This window comes from Colius striatus, chromosome 26, assembly GCF_028858725.1.
Source record: "Colius striatus isolate bColStr4 chromosome 26, bColStr4.1.hap1, whole genome shotgun sequence".
In the NCBI taxonomy this organism is placed as follows: Eukaryota; Metazoa; Chordata; class Aves; order Coliiformes; family Coliidae; genus Colius; species Colius striatus.
In genome coordinates, this window is record NC_084784.1 from 1,349,289 (window position 1) to 1,368,776 (window position 19,488).

The 19,488-nt window shown below is 53.9% G+C and overlaps 2 protein-coding genes across 4 annotated transcripts in view; one reads left to right on the forward strand and one right to left on the reverse strand.

Moving 5' to 3' along the window:
- The window catches only part of BCDIN3D (BCDIN3 domain containing RNA methyltransferase), a 67,644-nt gene that overhangs the window by 17,195 nt on the left and 30,961 nt on the right, over positions 1-19,488 (reverse strand). Inside the window, exon 5 of one of the 3 annotated variants that reach the window (XR_009820446.1) lies at positions 6,771-6,849. The exons of the other annotated variants lie outside the window; for them this stretch is intronic. The gene's annotated coding sequence lies outside the window, so the exon portion shown is untranslated. The remainder of the gene's footprint in view (positions 1-6,770; positions 6,850-19,488) is intronic. 3 annotated transcript variants of the gene reach the window in all.
- LOC104550989 (keratin, type II cytoskeletal 80) lies at positions 1,312-18,448 on the forward strand. Its single transcript, XM_062015603.1, has 9 exons — positions 1,312-1,752; positions 5,608-5,822; positions 11,437-11,497; positions 12,386-12,481; positions 15,489-15,653; positions 16,208-16,333; positions 16,431-16,651; positions 17,009-17,064; positions 17,157-18,448. Exons 1-9 carry the CDS (start codon positions 1,513-1,515, stop codon positions 17,306-17,308), a joined length of 1,332 nt encoding a protein of 443 aa, XP_061871587.1. The 5' UTR covers positions 1,312-1,512; the 3' UTR covers positions 17,309-18,448.

Genomic DNA, 19,488 nt, shown 5'->3' on the forward strand with positions numbered 1-19,488 from the left:
GCTGGGAGGGAGCTGGGAAGCTCATCCAGTGCAGCCCCCTGCCAGAGCAGCAGCACCCAGAGCAGGGCACACAGGGACTCATCCAGCTGGGGTTGGGATGTCTCCAGAGCAGGAGCCTCCACAGCCCATCTGGGCAGCCCCTGCCAGGAGTTTCTCCTCCTGTGCCAGTGCAACCAGAGAATCACACAGTGATGGGGGTGGGAAGGAACCTCCAGAGCTCCTCCAGCCCCCTCAAGCAGGTTCCTCATGCTCAGGAGGCACAGGAACCCATCCAGCTGGGTTTGGGATGTCTCCAGAGCAGGAGCCTCCACAGCCCATCTGGGCAGCCCCTGCCAGTGCTCCCTCAGCTCAGCAGGGAACAAATTCTGCCTTGTGTGTCTCTGGAACCTCTGATGTTGCAGCTTGTGCCCGTTGCCCCTTGTCCCATCATTGGCCATCCCTGAGCACAGCCTGGCTCCAGCCTCCTGACACTTGTGAACATGACTGAGCTCAGCCCTCAGGCTCCTCTTCTCCAAGCTGCAGAGCCCCAGCTCCCTCAGCCTTTCAGCACAAGGCAGATGCTCCACTCCAGCATCTCTGTGCCCTGTGCTGAGCTCTCTCCAGCAGCTCCCTGTCCTTCTGCAGCTGAGGGACCCAGAACTGGCCACAACATCCCAGATGTGGTCTCAGCAGGGCAGAGCAGAGGGGCAGCAGAACCTCTCTGCCCTCCTGCCCACAGCCCTTCTGACCCACCCCAGGCTGCCAGGGGCCTCCCACACACAGGGGTCTCAAGACCAGGCTGTCATCCCTCAGACAGTCAGAGCACCACAAGTTTCCACGATGCACCCACATGGTAAAAGGAAGACCATGAGCACCTCTAATCACAGTGAGCCTGAGATGTGTTTCCAAACCCCTGCCCTTAGCCAATTCAGACTCTTTATGATGGCAAACGCTCCCCCACACACACACAGAGAACATTAAAGGATCATCATTCCTTTTGGCTGGAAGCCAGCTCAGGGGCTGAGCCCAGGCTGCACACAACGAGCCTGGGGTGCAACAACCCAGCACCTCCAACTCCTCTCTTCACCATTTAAGGCTGCAGGAAAGCAGCTGCTTGGGGCCTGGCAGGATTACCTGGGAGTGCTTTGTTTTATGCCCTCGCCACACCAACAAGCTGCTGCAGAAAGGAAGGTGCAGACAGAAGAGGGAAGAAGGGGTAGAAAAAAAACCAGAAAGCCAACAGGTTGATCTGGATTACATCAAGGGCTACACCCTCCTCCACTTAATGAACATAGGAGAACAGGTGCTTGTAATTCATTAGCCAACCCACGAGCTGAGGAGACAGGAATCAAGCCGAGCAGCGCTGCTCAGCGTGCCACTGCTCTCCCTCCCTGCCAGGCAGCAGCAGCGAGAGAGCTGCGTCTCTTCTCCTTCCCCTCCTTCTTTCCCTCCCCTGGAGCTGCAGAGCCACGAGCTGAGCGTGACTAACCCTTCCCCAGTGGCTCCCTCTCCTCCTGGGAGGCGGCAGGGAAGATGAGCAGAGGGAAATCGGGCAGCGCGTCCCCGGAGCGCCTGGACCGCTGCAGCCCCAACGGCGCGGCCACCAACGGGGATGACAGCTACCAGGGCTCTTCCTACTCCTCCTTCTCCATCGATGGCAGGCTCCTGGCCCCTGTGCACCTCGATATCGACTCAGACTTCCAGGCCATGAGGGAGCAGGAGAAAGAGGACATCAAGTCACTCAACAACCAGTTTGTGACGCTCATTGAGAAGGTAAGGCGAGGCGAGCTGCCCCAGCACAGGGACGAGGGTGCTGCTGGGGAAGCAGAACCTGCCTCTCAACACACTTATCAAGGCCTTCAGCCAACCATTGCCAGGTCCTGGATACTAGGCTAATTACCCAATTAGTTATTCCTTCAGTGCTATCTGCTTTAACAAGGGTGAGCATCACCCCTAGGTGAAGCTGAGCCACATCTGTGGCCAGCTGAGGCCAGGCACTGGGCAGCCCTTTGCCTGTCACCCCGTGGGACCCAGGGAGGATGGGCAGCTCTGCCCTCAGGGCTGTGGCCCTGCCTGAGCAGCAGTGGCCACAGAGGCAGGGAGCAGGCCATGGCTCCCAGAGTGGACAAACAGCCGTGATGCTGGTTAAGGCAGCAGCTCCAAACCTTCTCCAGCTGCTAAAGAGAAGCTGGAAATTCACCTTGGTAGGGATGGGGTGGGCAAGGGAGTCCCCCCACCCACCTCCCTCCTGTGTGGCTTTTATTGCAAGGGGTTGCAGGCTCAGCCAAGAAAGTGTCGCTTTCATCTCTTCACCTTCTGCCTTCTCATGGATCTTTTCTGAAAGGAAAACAACTCATCCAGCCAAGGCAGGTTTCTGCAAAGCCCTGGTGCTCTGTAAACAGATGGTAATCTCCCAGGAGGATTGCTTCACTGCAGTCTACAATGCAGGCACTCAATGCCAAGCTACTATGGCTTGGCATTTTTTATTGTTGTTGTTGTTTTAACTGTACCTCCAGGAGGACCTGAATTCACACTGGGAAGGAGAAGGGTGGGGGAAGCATCTCCCATAGCATCTCTCTAACCTGAGTGGTTGTGAACCAACCACACCTGCATGTGGCAGCAGCAGGAGGGGCTGGCCCTGGATGGAGGGGCATGGCAGCCTCCACAGCTGTGCTTTTCCAAGCACAGATCTTGGCAGTACCCCTGGGTTTGGAGCTCACCCAGGTGGGTCTCACTGCACGTGCTACAAGACTGGTCCATTCACATCAAGGGGGTGTGGGGGTGTTAGTCCTGCCCAGAAACCAGAGCTCAGCAGAAGAGATGGGGACAGGGCAGATGGGACAAGACCACTCAGGGGCAATGTGTGCATGAGCCAGACCACGTGCATGAGCCTGATCCCTGCAGTCAGGGATGGAAGAAGTGAGGGAGCTGCTGGGTTTCCTGATGAGCCCAGTCTGGGGGCCTGGTGATGAGTGTGTGTTACAGGGCCTGATGAACAGAAACACCTCACCTTAGTTGAGTGGCTTTGACTTTAGTGCCAGCATCTCCTGCATTTAGCTTGGATGGCCACAGCTTCAAGGGATACATCAAGTGGCAAACTTCAGCCACCTGCCTTGGGCCAGAGGAAAGGAATGACCCTTGCCAAACAGAACTTGCCTTTTTAATCAGGAACTCGGGTGGTCTCAAGGCTGAGTGGCTAATTCCACAGATAACTGACCACACTAAGTTTAGGACTCTGCTGCTGATGGTTTTCCAGCAGCCTGTTCCAGATGTGCTGGTATTTACTTTTCATCCACATGTGGAAGCCAGGGATGGGCCAAGTCAAGGAGCCCCTGTTTGAAGCCCTACCTCGAGCCTGAGCAGCACTGGTGGAGGCTTCCAAGGACCATTTGGTCACTTCTTTCTGTTTTCAGGGATGATTTGTCCAGGAAATGAGCCAGAGCTGGGTGATTCTTCTGTTGCAAAGCTCATGTTGGAAGACTTTGCAAAGAATTTCTGCTAAGAGGGACACTGTGTAGGAAGCCCAGAAGTTCAGCCCAGTGGATGGGTATGGTTTGGGAACAGGAATGAAACAGAAGAGTTTAGGGGAGAGAGAAAAAGAGCAGCTAAGGATTAGGAGCAATGTCAGGAACTGAGACTTAACTTGAGACAAAGATGGATTTAGAACAAGAGTCAATTCAATCATTAATGGTCCCAGCAGCAAACAGGGAAGTTGCCTTAAAGAGCTTGGCTGTTCCTTACAGCCAAGCCCCCAGGCAGCCCCAGCCCTACACAGGGATGCTCCATCACAATCTCTGAGATACCCTAGAAGGAGAGAACAAATGGCCCAATTGGCCTCTGGTAGCCCCAAGGCCACTTACTTGTGCCACTTGCCCTAAAAAAGGCTCCACTGCAGCATCATCCTCTGGTTCTCAGCCTCATGCACACACACACATGGTGTCACTCTGGTTCTGGGCCAGGACAAAGCAGCCAGTCAGCAGATCAGACTGCTGAGGGGAGATGTCTACAGCCACAGGTTAAGATGTGGGGAAGAAAGGATTAGGTGTCTAAAAGTGAGATCTGGAAGATGCCAACACTCACACCCTGAAAACTGTGAGCATCAGCGTGCTTTTGCTTTGCTGGGCTGCTCTCTGCTCCCACTTCTCTCTCTCCATCTGCTCAGAGAAGCAGCATTTGGGGAGAGACACTGTCTCCCACCACGTGAGCAACAGGGAACCGTGTGAGCAAGTGGTGGGCAGCAGGGAATTGAGTCTCCTCAACGCACCGACGCTGCTCCAGGCCATGGAAAGTCAAAGCTGATGGCCAAGCAGAAGGTCAAGGGCTGACAGCATCAGCAGCCCAACTGCTCACACCACACAGGGCGTAGGGTTGGCCCTGAATCATCTCCATGGCAGAGCAGAGCCCGCTGTCAGAGGCAACTTGCAAATCACCAGCCAAAACGTGAGGGAAGGAGCTGGGTTTTGTTCACAGGAGGAAGAGAGAAAGAGGTAGCAATTAGATAATTAATTGAAGCCAGCCCAGAGCTTTGAAGACCAAAAAAAACTGTTAAACACTGAGCATTACTGTGAAGAGGATGAATATTAGGAAAGAAGAGTGCCAGGTTCATCAAATGGTGGGTGGATGCCAACGCTGTGCATCCTCTCTCGGGCAGACAGGCCAAGGCACACACAGACCTCACGTGGAGTCTGTAATTACTTTGCTTGTTCTCTACAGTTCCCATTGGCCTTGTCTCTGTTGCTTTGCAACACAAACCAGGATCTGATTCATTGCTCAAACTTCAGCGTGGTGTAATCCTACAGATCAGAGAGGAGTTATAGAATCATGGAATGGTGGGGGTTGGGAGGGAGCTTTAGAGCTCATCCAGCCCAACCCCCTGCAGAAGCAGCTCCCACCTAGGTCAGGTCACACAGGAACGTGTCCAGGGGGGTCTTGAAGAGCTCCAAGGAAGGAGCCTCCACACCCTCCCTGGGCAGCCTGGGCCAGGGCTCCCTCCCCTCACAGGGAAAGAGTTTCTCCTTATGTTTAAGTGCAACTGTTTGTGTTCCAGCTTCATCCCATCACCCCTTGTCCTGTTGCTGGATACAACAAGTGCTGCCCCAGCCTCCTGACACCCACCATTGAGATAGTTGTAACTCCTAATGAGATCCCCCCTCAGTCTCCTCTTCTCCAGACTAAACAGCCCCAGGTCCCACAGCCTTTCCTCACAAGGAAAGGACACCTTTGTGTCACTCTGAGGTAGGAAATCTGACTTTCTTTCACCCTGGACATCTAGAGGTGACCTGTGTTGGAATTTCAGCCTTCACTCCTGTATGTCCACAGGCACAGGGACTAGCACTGAACAGCTCTCAGCTTTCACTGCCTTGATAAAAGATGCTCATTCATTTTTATACCAACATGTTAGATCAAGAACTCAATTAGCAGGTAACGTGTAAAACCTCCCAAAGTCCCTACAAGCCACCATCCTCAGGCCCAAGTTTCAGGTGATTCCTCACTTGTACCTGCAAATACCTGCTGATTCCAGCAGCCTCTTGCTACTCTGGAGGCCTCCAGGTCAGTGTCTCCTGCCCCTGCCAGGAGCTTTGGTTTTGGCTACTGCTGTCACTGATATCTCTGAAACCCCTTCTGTAGGTCCAGTGTTTGGAGCAACAGAACAAGATCCTGACGACACGGTGGAACTTCCTGAAGGATCAAGACAATTCCCACTCTGAGTCAGACATCAAGGCCATCTATGATGAGTACATGAGCAAGATGAATCAAGAGATGAAGGCTCTCAACCATGAGCAGGAAAATCTCGAGCTGGAGCTGACGAGGGTCCTGAGCACCATGGACAACTTCCGAAGCAAGTAGGTTTCTGCTCTCCTTGGATATGACAAAGGGAAAGTGTTTGCAGGCTGTTGGTTCTGCTGGGTGCACACAGCAGCTTCATTCCCAGGAACAAATTCCTGGCTTGGTGTGCACAAAACTGTATTTGAGAAGTTAGAATCTTATTCTCTTCCTGATTGACTAGAGATGAAAGGAATCAGCATGGTGGGGATGGGAAGGGCCCTGCAGAGCTGCTGCAGCCCCAGCCCCTGCTCCAGCAGCTTCCCCTGGCTCAGGGGGCACAGGAACGTGTCCAGGGGGGGTTGGGAACCTCCTGAGAAGGAGCCTCCACACCCTCCCTGGGCAGCCTGGGCCAGGGCTCCCTCAGCTCAGCACCAAAGGACTTGCTCCTCCTGGGCCAGGGGCACTTGCTGTGTCCCAGCCTGTGCCCATCACCCCTTGTCCTGCCACTGGCCACCCCAGCACAAAGCCTGGCCCCATCCATCCTCCTTTAGGGACTCAGCAGCACTGAGAAGGGCCCCTGAGCTCAGGCTTCTGTTCCCCAGGCTGGACAGCCCCAGGGCTGCAGCCTTTCCTCCTCACACACATGTTCCATCCCTCAGCATCTTGCTGGCCCTGCCCTGGCCTCTCTGCAGCACTTCCCTGTCTCTCTGCAGCTGGGGAGCCCAGCACTGGCCCCAGGACTCCAGCTGAGGCCTCCCCAGCTCTGGCAGAGCAGAGGGGCAGCACAACCTCCCTGGCCCTGCTGCCCACACTCTCTTCATGCCCCCCAGGCTGCCATTGGCTCCTTGCCCACGAGCCCACGTTGCTGCCCCACGTTCCCTTTGCTGCCCCCCAGCACTGCCAGGGCCCTGTCCCACAGCTGCTCTCCAGCAGCTCACCCCCAGCCTGGGCTGGTGCTGGGCTGGTTCCTCCCCAGCTGCAGGACTCTGCACTGACCATAAGGAAACCCATAAAAAGCAAAATACCTGAGAGTGCAGGGCAGCTGAGAAATGCCTTGGGCCAGAGAACAGCTCCAGGGAGCAGCATTATCAGGAACAACAGCCACTGAAATAGAGAAATATTTATTCTCCACACTATTATCACCAACCAGAACTTTGTCCCCAAACTAGGACCCAGGCTGCTTAGGATTAACAAACACCCTTTCCTCCTCCACCCAGAAACATTGAATACAAAAGTCTGCTTTGACCCCAAAGCCAACCTTTTATCCTGAAAGCCTCTTGCCAGAAAACATTGAGGCAGCTGAAAGGACCAGCTGCCACGTGCTCATTGCTGCTGCTTTTGCCAAGAGCTTTGGGATCTTCAGATAAGAGCACCTGAGATGTGCCATGGCTCATTCAAGAAGACAATGGGTTTTTCATTATCAGCATCATCTGCATACCACAGATGAAGCCACAATTAGATACTTTCCCTTACAGTTACACCCAGCTGCCTACACAAGATCTCTGGAGTCTTCCAGAGACTGGTAGCACAGAGCCATGTATGGGCACTGTCAAACAGAAGAGTGATGCTGAGGAACTGCCCTTCTGCTGGCACTGGTGCAATAGCCCAAACCTGTTCCTGATGCACAAAGTGATGCAGAAATAATAACAGTGCCCTCTCCAACGAGCTCAGCCCAAGGATCTTAAACCTCTTTGTAGGCTTTGATTAAAGGAGCTACCTGACATGTCTACAAATTAGGGCAAGGACCTCCACTTTATAGCCATGCTAACAGAGACACAGCAGTTAAATGTCTTGCTCCAGCTCACAGAGCAGGAACAGGAACCAAGAGTTTAGTTCTTGACCTTACTCTGAGATCATTGTGCTCAGCATCCTTCCAGAAGTGATGCAGATACCTGGTGCCTAGAAATAGGGAAATGACTCTGCTCTTTATTTGGATGGTGGTTTCACTACAAGACTTGGGTTAATGATGACAGGTAGCAACCCTGAGCTTGGATCCACAATGTGCATTGTGCCATTTACTCTCTGCCCTAAAAAGGTTCAGACCTGTCATTCCTCATTGGAACACTTGGTCTTCCTTGCACTTCCCCCCTGGAAGTAACTGCTCTGTGGCCCTGCAATGATAAAAGATACTTCTTCATTCAGTCCCTGACAGGCAGGAAAACTCAGCCAGGAAAATGGTTGAGCTGGTAGGGAAATGTCAGAGGAGCCACCCCCATCTGCTCTCACTGGTTGTACTCATGCCTGCACTCAGCAGCTGCCTCACTCACTGCCTATGCCTAGCACTTCTCAGCCTGATTTCTCACAAACAGGCTGGCTGGCTGCTTTTCCTGGCTAGTTATTACCCCCCTGGGGAATGGGACAAGGCATGACAGGGATGCTGCATCCCCCAGACCACAGGAAGGGACTGACTGAGAGAACAGGACCCCCAACACACCCAGAAGGATGCAGCACGTGTCCCAGACAGCAGAGAACCCACAATGAACACCAGCCTGTGACCAACTCAACTACTGGTCTTGAGAAGAGCTCCTGCTCTGTGGGAAGAGGTGTGTGAGAAGGGCATTCAGGAACCCCACAGCTCCTCACAGCACTTGTCCTTCCCCTTTGTCCTGTTTGTGAGCTGCGAGACACGAGCCCTGCCCGGGGTGAGACCAGGCAAAACCCACCCTGCTGTTGGATGCTGTTAACACCCAAAGCCTGTGCAGGTGCATTTTTTTTGGACAGTGACAATGCTCTGTGCTGCTCCCAGGGTTGGTGATTCACAGGGAGAGCGAAGTGCAGCTTCTGCTGAGCCTCTCCAGGTCCCGTCCCAGCCGAGCTGAGCCCTGTGTGCTGCCTCAGCCCAGTTGTTTCTCTGGAGCAAATGGTCTGCCTAAACCATGCAAATTTTGGAGGCTCCCAAATCCTCTGGAGGTTTCTTTTTCCCAAGGGAATTTTTTTGGGGGGGAATGGGGGAGGAAAGGCTGTTAACTGCACTGGCACATTGCAGTGGTTGTGTTCTCACCCCAGCTGCTCCAGGCAAAAACCACACAGGCTGCTGCCCAGCACACCAGGTGAAACCTGCCTGTCCTTTCCCCTCTGTAAGGCTCTCATTTCTCAAAGGACAGCTTTCCTCCAGGAGATTTAACTAGCTGGGACACCTGTTACCTCCATCTCAAATGAAGTTGCCATTGATCAGCAGTTCCAAAGGCAGAGGAGGCAGGGAAGTGGGTGGGAGGCTGCTGCAGGATCTCAAACCTGCTGCTTTAGGGACTCAAGCTGACAATCAAACACAATGCAAAGCACAATACAAAAGCAAACCCAGACAGGGATGACTGCCCAGGGGTGCACAAGTGTTTGCTTCAGCTCCTCACGTGTGATTTGCACATCCAAAGAGCCATTCAAATGACAAGGCTGGGATTTTTGTGCCTGGGCTGAACTCCTGTGGTGTGGCACTGGGGAAGATGCTGCAGGAAAACACAGGGCAGGGAGCCCTTCAGGGATGCAGGGACTGTATGTGCTAGCCAAATCTCCACAGAATCAGATTGGTAAGGGTTGGAAGGGACCTTTAGAGATCATCTAGACCAAACCTTGCCACCTGAAGACTAGACAGGCAGGAGCCTTCTACCTTAAACCTCTGCACTCGCTTTTCAGCTGCCTCCTGCCCCACTTGTTTGCTCCACATTAGGAACTGACTGAACTTCATGTCATCAGGCTCATCACGAGGCAAAACTGTGTCCTTGAGAGGGGTGTGAGCCCCTGTGCCAGGCTGCCCAGGGAGCTGGGGCAGTGCCCAGCCCTGGAGGGACCCCAAAGCCGTGGGGTGAGGTGCTGAGGGGTCAGTGCTGGGCTGGGCAGGGTGAGGGCAGGGCTGGGACTGCAGCAACTTCAGGGGCTTTTCCACCCAGAATGGTTCTGTGATTCACCTTAAAACAGTCTTGAAGGCCCATGCAGAGGGGAATGTGGCCTGCCTAAGGTATGGTTCACCTCTGATTTTGCTTCAGTACCTGTGGAAGGAGCCCAAGGCCACCAGACACCCAGCGGTGGGATGGATTTACACCTTCATGCTCCACGGCTTGGGGACCTTCTCTAATGAGATAAAAGCTGTAATGTGCTTGTGGAATGCTCTGTCCCCATGTGAGTCACCTCCTGGCTGCCATGGCCCTGTGGAGCCGTGTGGTGAGCATGTTTGGCTGGCTGGGCCTGCTCTCTTTTGCACTCAGGAGTGTTGTTTGTTCAATGTGCAAGATTATGTCAGCGCCCGGCAATGTGTGAGGCTGCTTCTGCAGGCTGGGACAGACTGGGACTGGGCTGAGGTGCAGAGAGGATGAAGGAAGAGTGGCAGGCTGTAATTAAGCTCAGTACACAGCTGCTGGCAGCATGGCTGACATTCCAGCTGAAGAGCAGAGAAACCAGACAGGTAAATCTCGTTAGCCACACAGCTGCCCTTGTAAAAGCAGGCAGGGAGAGGGTGAGTTTAACAGCAGGGACTCAAGAGGAACCTCAGAAGTGCCTAACTGTAAAGCTTGTGACTGTCAGATCTCCCTGTCCTCACTATCCCCTCTGCTGAGGAAGCAACAGCTCCAGGGAGCTGGTGTTGATATTTTAGGTTGGGTCCTGAGCATGACTTACCCACCTGCTCTGCAACATGATCCCCAAACCACCTCCTCTCCCTGCTCTCAGACACAGCCCTTCCTTCTCCTAAAGGTTTGTACCACAGCAAGGAAGGTGCTTGAGCACAACTGGAGTGATGATGCACCAGCCCATCAAATAACAGAACATGGCCACCACTCCTGATTTCATCACCCTCACTCTGTCAGGAGGTGGCACCCCCAAAGGGCTCAGCCTGCCCCATGTCTTGCTGCCACCTGTGAGGAGCACTGAAAGGTTTAGTTCACAGCCTGGAAACCTGATGTGCACATTAGGCTCAGAGGAGCCTGAGGTATCCTGGAAGAGCAGAGAATAATGCTCCTACATGGCAACCAAAGCAGCTGCTGCTCATATCACACCCAAAAAGACCCTGTGGGCAGGTACTTTTAGCAACAGCAGCTAACACAGCATGCTCATCCCAAGAGCCAGCAAGGGTTGGAGTGTTCCCTAAGCTTCCCCTCTCATGTCTGCTGCTGGCCATCAAGAAATGCTCTTGCCCCTGGACTAAGTCTTTGCTGGCCTGGTCCTGCCTTATCAAACCTGTTTCTAAACACCTGGGGGGTTGGTTCCTCTCCTGACCATTTGGCCTGTGTGACTTCCCAAACCACACTCCATGCAGGATGCCAGCCATGCAGGGCTCTCAGGATTTTCACAAGCCAGAGATTTCTGCCTTGAGGAGACTCTGACTCTGGAAATGGAGCTGCTGAGGGTGCCTGAAGGAGACAGAAGAGGGAGGCTGAGGGTGAAATGGAGCAGTGTTTGGGCATGTGAGTGGCTTTCACAGGGAATAACTCACCATAGCCCTCCTCCCCATGCCTGCTCTCTCTTTCTGTGGCAAATGGGAGGTAACTCAAGGTTGCTCAGCCCTCAAACTACAATTAGATCCTCTCAGCTCTGGGGCTCTTCAGCCTCTAAGTGTTAGCACAGAGCAGCTGGCACGTGGCAGCTACTTCTCCTCTCCCTTGTCCAAGATGCCCACACCTAAGAGATACCCAGCAAGACACCCTCAGCATTCCAGAGGCTTTCCCATGCACTGTTTCTCACTGCTTTTGTCATTCTCCTTAGATATGAGGATGAAATTCGCCTCTGTAGTGGCATGGAATACACCTTCATGGAGCTCAAAAAGGTCAGTGGCAAGGGAAGGTCTCACCTGCCTGGGCTCTACACCAGCTCTGTGTAGCCACCAAAGAGCCTGGAGGGGCAAGATGCTCCAGGCTCAGCTGAGACAGCCATGAGCTAGCTCAGGACTGAGTCTTTGTACCACAGATGCTTTGTGGGGTAAGAAGGTCTTGAGGAGGAGTGAACACAGTCACCATTTCACTAGGAAAAGTCCAAGTGAGTCTGGGCTGCCTGTGGCTACCAAAAAACCCCACAGCTCTTGGCCTGAGGGTTAGACCACATTGCACTTGCAAGACCTGGCCTGGAGGGGGCTGCACCCCTGGACCCTCTGAGGCAACACCTCTCCTCCTTGGCATGTTGTCTCAGCCCCATATCATGGGTTGGGAAAGGCTGGGAAGTGATAAAGGTGTTTGTTTTTGTGCCCACACCCTGTTTAAACATCCCAGCAGTATCAGCTGACAAGGGGAGGCTTTGTGCACAGCCTGGAGAGTCACAAAAGCCCAAATCCCAGGTGCAGGAATGCAGGGTGTTATTAGACAAAGGCAATGTTCCCCACAAAGGATCATCCTGGCTGATTGCTTTCCTTGTCACACTCATCAGCCAGTAAGGGCAGCTCTGGTGACTTTTGTGCATGGCATCAGTGGGGAACAAAAGCTGAGTGGGTATGGGCCAAGCCCTGCCTGCTTCCTTCTCCACCCCATCTCACCTGACACTGCCACCACAGAGCTCAAAGACCCAAAAAAGGCAGAGGGAAATGGTCCACAAAGGAGAGTTTTCACAAGCACCTGCTAATAAAGAGCAAGCAGGGGACTTGCTGGGGGCCAGGGGGCAGTGGGAAGGATTTCTTGCTACAAGCTCACAAACTCTTGATGGACCCACTTTTCATCTCCTGTAGGATTTGGATGTGAGCACTTTGCACAGAACTGAGCTGGAGGTAAAGCTCAACGGGCTGCAGGAGCTGATGAACTTGAAGAAAACCATCTATGAGCAGGTAAGAATTCAACTGGGAGAGTGGGAACAAACAAGCTGCTGGTTTTGTGGCAGCTGCTCTACAAAGAGGGCATTGCTCTGGCCCAACACCCACAGGAGAGCTTGTCCAGGGGGCTGCATGGTGCTGCAGAGAATTCCAAAAGGGCTTCAGGTCTGGTCTCATGAGCTGATCCCTTAACTCAGCTCCATATGAAATGTGCTCAGGCTGTTCCTTCTGCCACACAGCAGCTGCTCAGGGGCTGCTCCAGTGCATCCCTCCTCTGACAGTAAGGAAGCCCCATCCACCTCCTGAGCTGGCTGCTTTGGGGCTCAGCTCCCACCCCACACTGTTACCCCCAGGTCAGGAGCTGAATGTTGTTCTGTTCAGGTTCACACAAAACACAACAAGCCATGGTGAACCTGGGCAAGGTGCTGGGTGCTCTTTAACACAATCCAACTAACTCCATTTCCACCTGAGCTGTGTGTAGCCTGCTGGGATTTCACCCCTAGGGGCTGGGCACAGAGTCTGAGCCCTTCAGCCAAAGGCTGCAGCGTGCTGGGATCCACTCAAACAGGGAGAAGCGATTGCAGCCACTTGCTCAGAGGCTGTAAAATGTCACCAAGCTGGCTCTGCCTTGCTCTGGGAATACCAGTGATCTGTCTGAATTCTACCAATGCTTGACAGAGGAATGTTACCATTCCTCGTGGGGAAACTGAGGCACCTGAGTGAGATCAGAGGGGTAGCAGAACACGTCCTGCCTGCAGCTAACCACGAAGCCTTGGTCTCTAACACTGGAGCATCATTCCTGATGTCAGGCAATTCACAGGAGTAGCTGCAAACCAGCCCCTGCCATCAGCATTGTTCTCTTGAGCTGATTTCCTCCACCTTCCACACTGCTAGAAGGCTGCTTTGCCTTCCTAACCCATGCTTCATGTAAGGAAATGACCCTGCACCTCTCTCTGCCCTCTCCTCTCTGTTCTCAGGTCAGTAACCTGTTGATTTGACCAACAGCAATGTCTAGGCACAAACACACAGTGCAAGGGCAAATGAGGAAAACTTTGCTTGCCAGCTTTGCTCACAGCCTGCTGGGGTGTGTGCATGAGATGAAAACCCCAGCCTCAGCCATTAATAACCCACCAGGTGCTGGGCTTTATCCTCCCCTGGCAGAGGATGCTCAAGTGGCTGCAATAAACATGTGTTTTCTCACACAGCTCTGAACCCCCTCAAGGATTCACAAAGAGGCTCAAGGATTAAACACCAGTGGGAGAAAATGCATTTACAACCCAGTTCTTTGGGTGAGGGGTTGGGGCATTTCCCTGTTGTTCATGAATCACCACATCAGGGTGTCCTTTGTTTGTTCACTCAGGGGGAGGTAAGGCAAACAAGGTGTAAAAATGCTTCTTTAAAGAGATTCGAGCCCTCAGCACAAAAGGGAAGAACAAAACCATCAGGATGAAAGGCAAGAGGTGGGATGAGGTGCATGCTGCTCTCTTGTAACGCTGGTGTAAGGCAGGAGCAACTGCAGGGAATACTGACAGTCCTCCAAGGCTGGGGGAAGCTGCTGAGTGACTGTGTGCACCATCTGCTCAGCATAAGGCAGGTCTTGCCTGGATAAAACCCATCCAGGAGTGCAGTTTATAGGAAGAGATTAAGGATCCCTTTTAGGTTCCCTGCAGGGAGTCTGCTTTCAGCACTGCTTGGCTCCTCTGGCTAAAGCTGTGGCAGTCAGGTATCAAGAGCAAATATCCTGCACGTTCCTGCATCCCCCAGGTCAGATGGAGTGTCCCCAGCACAAGAGCAGCTCTGGGCAATGGAACAGGTCTGTTAGCAATGGATGCATTCACAAAAGGATCCTGATTCTCCTTTCTGGAACTAGGCACAAAGAGGACTGCAGTAATACAAGAGGCAGCCACAGCTGCTGTCTGTACTGAAGCAGAGCTTGGCAAAGCCCTCGTGGCAAAAGGGGCAGAGAGGGGCAGGAGCTGGGGAAGGGGCTGGAGCACAAGGCTGGGGAGGGGCTGAGGGGATGGGGGGGTTGAGCCTGGAGAAGAGGAGCCTGAGGGGAGACATTAAAACTTCAGTGCCAGGACAAGAGGTGATGGGCACAGGCTGGGACACAGCAAGTGCCCCTGGCCCAGGAGGAGCAAGTCCTTTGGTGCTGAGCTGAGGGAGCCCTGGCCCAGGCTGCCCAGGGAGGGTGTGGAGGCTCCTTCTCAGGAGGTTCCCAACCCCCCCTGGACACGTTCCTGTGCCCCCTGAGCCAGGGGAAGCTGCTGGAGCAGGGGCTGGGGCTGGAGCAGCTCTGCAGGGCCCTTCACACCCCACCATTCATTCTATGATCACTCTCTGCCACTCCCTGACAGGGGGCTGCAGTGAGCTGGGGTCTCTGCTCCCAAGTAACCAGTAACAGTCCAAGAGGAAACGGCCTCAATTTGCCCCAGGGGAGGTTTAGCTTAGACATGAGGAGCAATTTCTGTCCAGCCTTGTGCCAGGCTGCCCAGGGCCCTGGGGGAGTCCCCATCCCTGGAGGGATCCCAAAGCCATGGAGCTGTGGGGACAGGGGTCAGTGGTGGCTGTGGCAGGGCTGGAGTGGCTGGACTTGAGGAGCTTCAGAGTCTTCTCCAACCTCAGCAATTCCAGGATTCTGTGAAAGGCACCTTTCTGGCACCAGCAGCCTGCAGAATGGTTCATGCTGCCCTATTTCTTGCCCAAGACAATTGTGCCAATCATCTGAACACTGGCAGGTATCGAAGCACCAGTTCACTTCCCCTGCTCTTGATACAGCACAAATGCAAAGGTCCCAAAGGTCCCAGAACAGCACCCTAGCCTGAGTCTGCATTTCATGGAGCAAACCAGCTACCAAACATCAGAGACTGGAAACCTAGGAAGTGTCACACCACCTGCACACTGCACAGGGGACAAGCTTTGCTCAGCTGAGCACAGCACCTCTGCCAGGGTTCAGCTCTCTTTGTCCTGCAGCTTTGCTGCCTTATTGGCATCTCACTCCTGTTGTCTCTTTGCTATTTAGGAGCTCGAGGAGCTGCTGACAGAAATCAAGGATGTTTCTGTTGTGCTGGGGATTGACAATGCATGCAAGCTTGATCTGAGCAGAATTGTGGAAGAAGTGAGGGCTCAGTATGAAGCTCTGGCGCTTCGCAGCTGGGAGGAGGCTGAAGCACTTACCAGGAGAAAGGTATTTGTGGCCTTATCTGCTTGACAGTGGGGAGAGGCAGGGAAAGAAGAGGGAGAGAGATCAGCTTAGAAACTACAGGAATCTGCAAGATGTGGAGGGACAGGCTACACCTGGGAATGGAGGGAGGGACAGGGTGCTAACCCAGAGCAACTTCTCCCACCTCAGGTGTGTGAAGCAGTAGTTCCATTGCTCTAGGCTCTCCATGTGGAGAAAGGCCAGGACATCTCCCAACAGCAGCCTGTCCCACCTAACTTGCACTGCTGCCTCCTCCAAACAGCAATGGGATTAACCCCAACAGAGTGTGCTCTGTACCTGGCAGAGCTGCAGCCAGAATAGGATGTGAGAATGAGCCCTAAATCCTTCCACACACCCACTGTTCCAGGTGTTTCTCCTCCAGGGCAGTGGAAATGCTTCCTATGTGACCCACTCTAGATGGTCCTGCCCTGGCAGGGGGGTTGGACTGGATGATCTCTCAAGGTCCCTTCCATCCCTTGAGATACTGTGAATCCTTGAGGATTTCTGCAGATTAACCCACTCTTCCATGTCTCCTGCAGCTGAAGGAAGGAAGCAGCCAGTCAGGCACCTACAGCAGTCACCTGCTCAACAGCCGCCGGCAGATCGCAGACCTCAACATCCAGATCCAGAAGCTGAGGTCCTGCATCGTGTCCCAGAAGAGCCAGGTGTGTCCCAGGGTGGGTGACAAAGCTCTGAGGACACAGGTTTGAAACTACAACACGTCTTAACACCTCCACCACCCTTTTCCCTTTGCAACACCAGTGCCTGTACTTAGAGGAGCACATCAAAGAAGCGGGAGAGCACGGTGAGATGGCCCTCAAGGATGCCAAAGCCAAAGTGGTCAAGCTGGAAGAAGCCTTACAGAAGAGCAAAGAGGATATGGCTCATCTGGTGAAAGAGTATCAGGAGCTGATGAACATCAAGCTGGCACTGGATGTGGAGATACTGACTTACAGGAAGCTGATGGAAGGGGAGGAGAACAGGTAAGCTGAGCTTCCTTGTGCCTGCAGAAGGGAAGGGGTGCACCCAAAGGCCTGGGGGGGAAGCAGAGCCTCCCAAGCTTTGAGTCTAGTACTAAAAGTTTGATCAAAGAAAGAACAAGTCCCAGCAGCCCCCACACAGTTGAGCCCTGATTCCTCCTCTGGAGCTCTCCCCAGGTTGGAGTGTTCCAGCACTTCTCTAGGTGCTGCTTTGCCCAGCCGCTGCTGTTTGCCTCCCTGATCCAACTGAGCCCTTTGCCAGTGCAGCCCAGCTCAGATGGGCCAAGAAGCATCCTCTGGATCCTCTCTACCACTGCAGAGGTTAAGAGCAATCCTCACACTCTGTCCTTGCCTTCACAGCATGGAGCAACCCATACCCACAGTCATCAGCACCGTCCACTCCAGAGCAAAGCACCGTAAGTGCTTTTATTCCTACAAGTCAGTAAAGCAGAGTGTGAATGGAAGGTTTCTAACCTGCTCCTTTCTCACTGTCCCCCCACCCCTGCAGTTTCTGCCAGCACCCTCAGACACTCCAAGCTGTTTGCCAGAGGGACAAAGGCCTCTCGAAGCCACAGCGACAACTCGGCGGCAGCTGAAGCGGACGGTCCCGGCGGAGCGAGGCCAAAGCTCAGTTCCCTGCCCAGCCAGGGATGCTCGTAGGAGAAGCAGAGCCCTGCAGCTCAACCACAGACCCACTGGCACCTGCAGCCAGGCCAAAGCTCTTTCTCCTGAACTCAAAGCCACGGTCTGAGGGACAAAGGGCAAGAATCTACTCCGGGCTGTGTCTCTCAAGTTTGCCTTCACAACATCCCAGTTAACGTCTGTCACCAGTTATAAACCAACCCAGGACTTTAGAGACTCTCCCAGTCAGGTTTCCACACCAACAGCCTCCCTCCCAGGTCTGCTTCCCCAGAGGATTTGCATTCACAGCCTTTGAGACCAGGAAACTTGGCAGGAGGGAGAAGGTTTCTTACACAAGCTTTTAACACAGCAGCCAGCAGCCACCAGCTCATTCTACCAGTGTTACAAGATCACTGTCTCTGCTCTGTCCCTGCTCTGTGTGTGTGTGAGAGGTGCTCACTGCTGTGGCTTTCTGAGGAAGGCAGCATTGAGCTTCCCAAGCTGAGCTGACAGGCAGATGCAGGTAAACAACCTGAGCCCCGTGGGTTTGAGCATCTGGCTGGTGCCAAACAGGCTGCATTGGGGATCCTTGGCCACTCCAGGGTATTTCACTGAATTCATTGCCTCTTGGGTGGCCCCTTCCTTCCCTCCCACGCCACCAACCCTGCAACTCCTCCAGACTTCTTGTTTCTAAGCCACATCTCTACCAGAGAACACTTCTGCCTGTCTCACCTAAAAGCAGGACAGGCTGCAGCACACAGAGGGGCTGTGGAAAGGGATCTTGGTTCCCCTTTAGCTGCAGCCAGCTGGGCTTGTCTTTGTATTTATGGACCTCACACAGCAGCTTTTTCCCTTACCTGGCTGGCAGCAGCCAATGCACCCCAAGCACGTTGCACCAAAGGTATTAGAGACAACCCTATAGACACCATGTCCCCTGAGAGCAAGGCTGGGGGATGCTCTGGCCTTCAGCCAGCCACTGCTGCAGCTCTCCTGCCCCAACTAATGCAGCCAGTGCCCTGCAACACTCTCCTTGACTCTGGCTTCAGCCACTGCCACCCAGCTCACCGAGTTCCCAGCTTGGGAGGAGTTGATGTAGTCTCTTGGCTGATTTCCACTGAGTGCATGGCAGTGCTTCCACATTTCTGTGGGACAGACAACCACCCCAGCATCTCTGTAACCAGAACAGCAGCTCTCCAGGGCCATGGCTGTTAGAATAAAGTGCTGAGTGTCACACACAAGGATTGTGTCGTTGGTTTTCTCTGAATTCCTTACCACAGCCCATCCATAACAGCAACTCCTTCCCCAGTGGCCAGCAGGTCTCAGCTGAGGGCTCTGGCTAAACTCTGGCAGCCAAATCATAGAATCACAGCATGCTGGGGTTGGGAGGGAGCTTTACAGCTCATCCAGTGCAACCCCCTGCAGAAGCAGCTCCCACCTAGGTCAGGTCACACAGGAACGTGTCCAGGGGGGTGTTGAAGAGCTCCAAGGAAGGAGCCTCCACACCCTCCCTGGGCAGCCTGGGCCAGGGCTCCCTCACTCCAACAGGGAAAGAGTTTCTCCTTATGTTTAAGTGCAACTGTTTGTATTCCAGCTTCATCCCATCACCCCTTGTCCTGTTGCCAGCTACAACAGAATAAAGGGATGTCCCAACCTCCTGACACCCACCAGTGAGATATTGGTAAAGATTAATGAGCTCCCCCCTCAGTCTCCTCTGCTCCAGACTCAACAGCCCCAGGTCCTGCAGCCTTTCCTCCTATGAAAGATGCTCCAGTGCCCTGAGCATCTTGGTGTCCCTGCCCTGGCCTCTGCAGCACTTCCCTGTCCCTGTGGAGCTGAGGAGCCCAGAACTGGACACAGGACTCCAGCTGAGGCCTCCCCAGCTATGGCAGAGTAGAGGGGGAGCACAACCTCCCTTGACCTGCTGCCCACACTCTTCTTGATGCCTCCAGGCTGCCATTGGCTTCTTGCCCATGAGCCCATGTTGCTGCTCATGGTCAGCTTATTCTCACCCAGCACTCCCAGGTCTGTCTCTGCAGAGCTGCTCTCCAGCAGGTCACCCCCAGCCTGTGCTGGTGCAGGGGGTTGTTCCTTCCCAGCTGAAGGACTCTGCCCTTGTCCTTGTTGAACCTCAGGGGGTTCCTCTGTGCCCAAGTCTCAGCCTGTCGAGATCCCTCTGACAGCAGCTCAGCCTCTGGGGAATCAGCCAGTTTCAGGCAGTT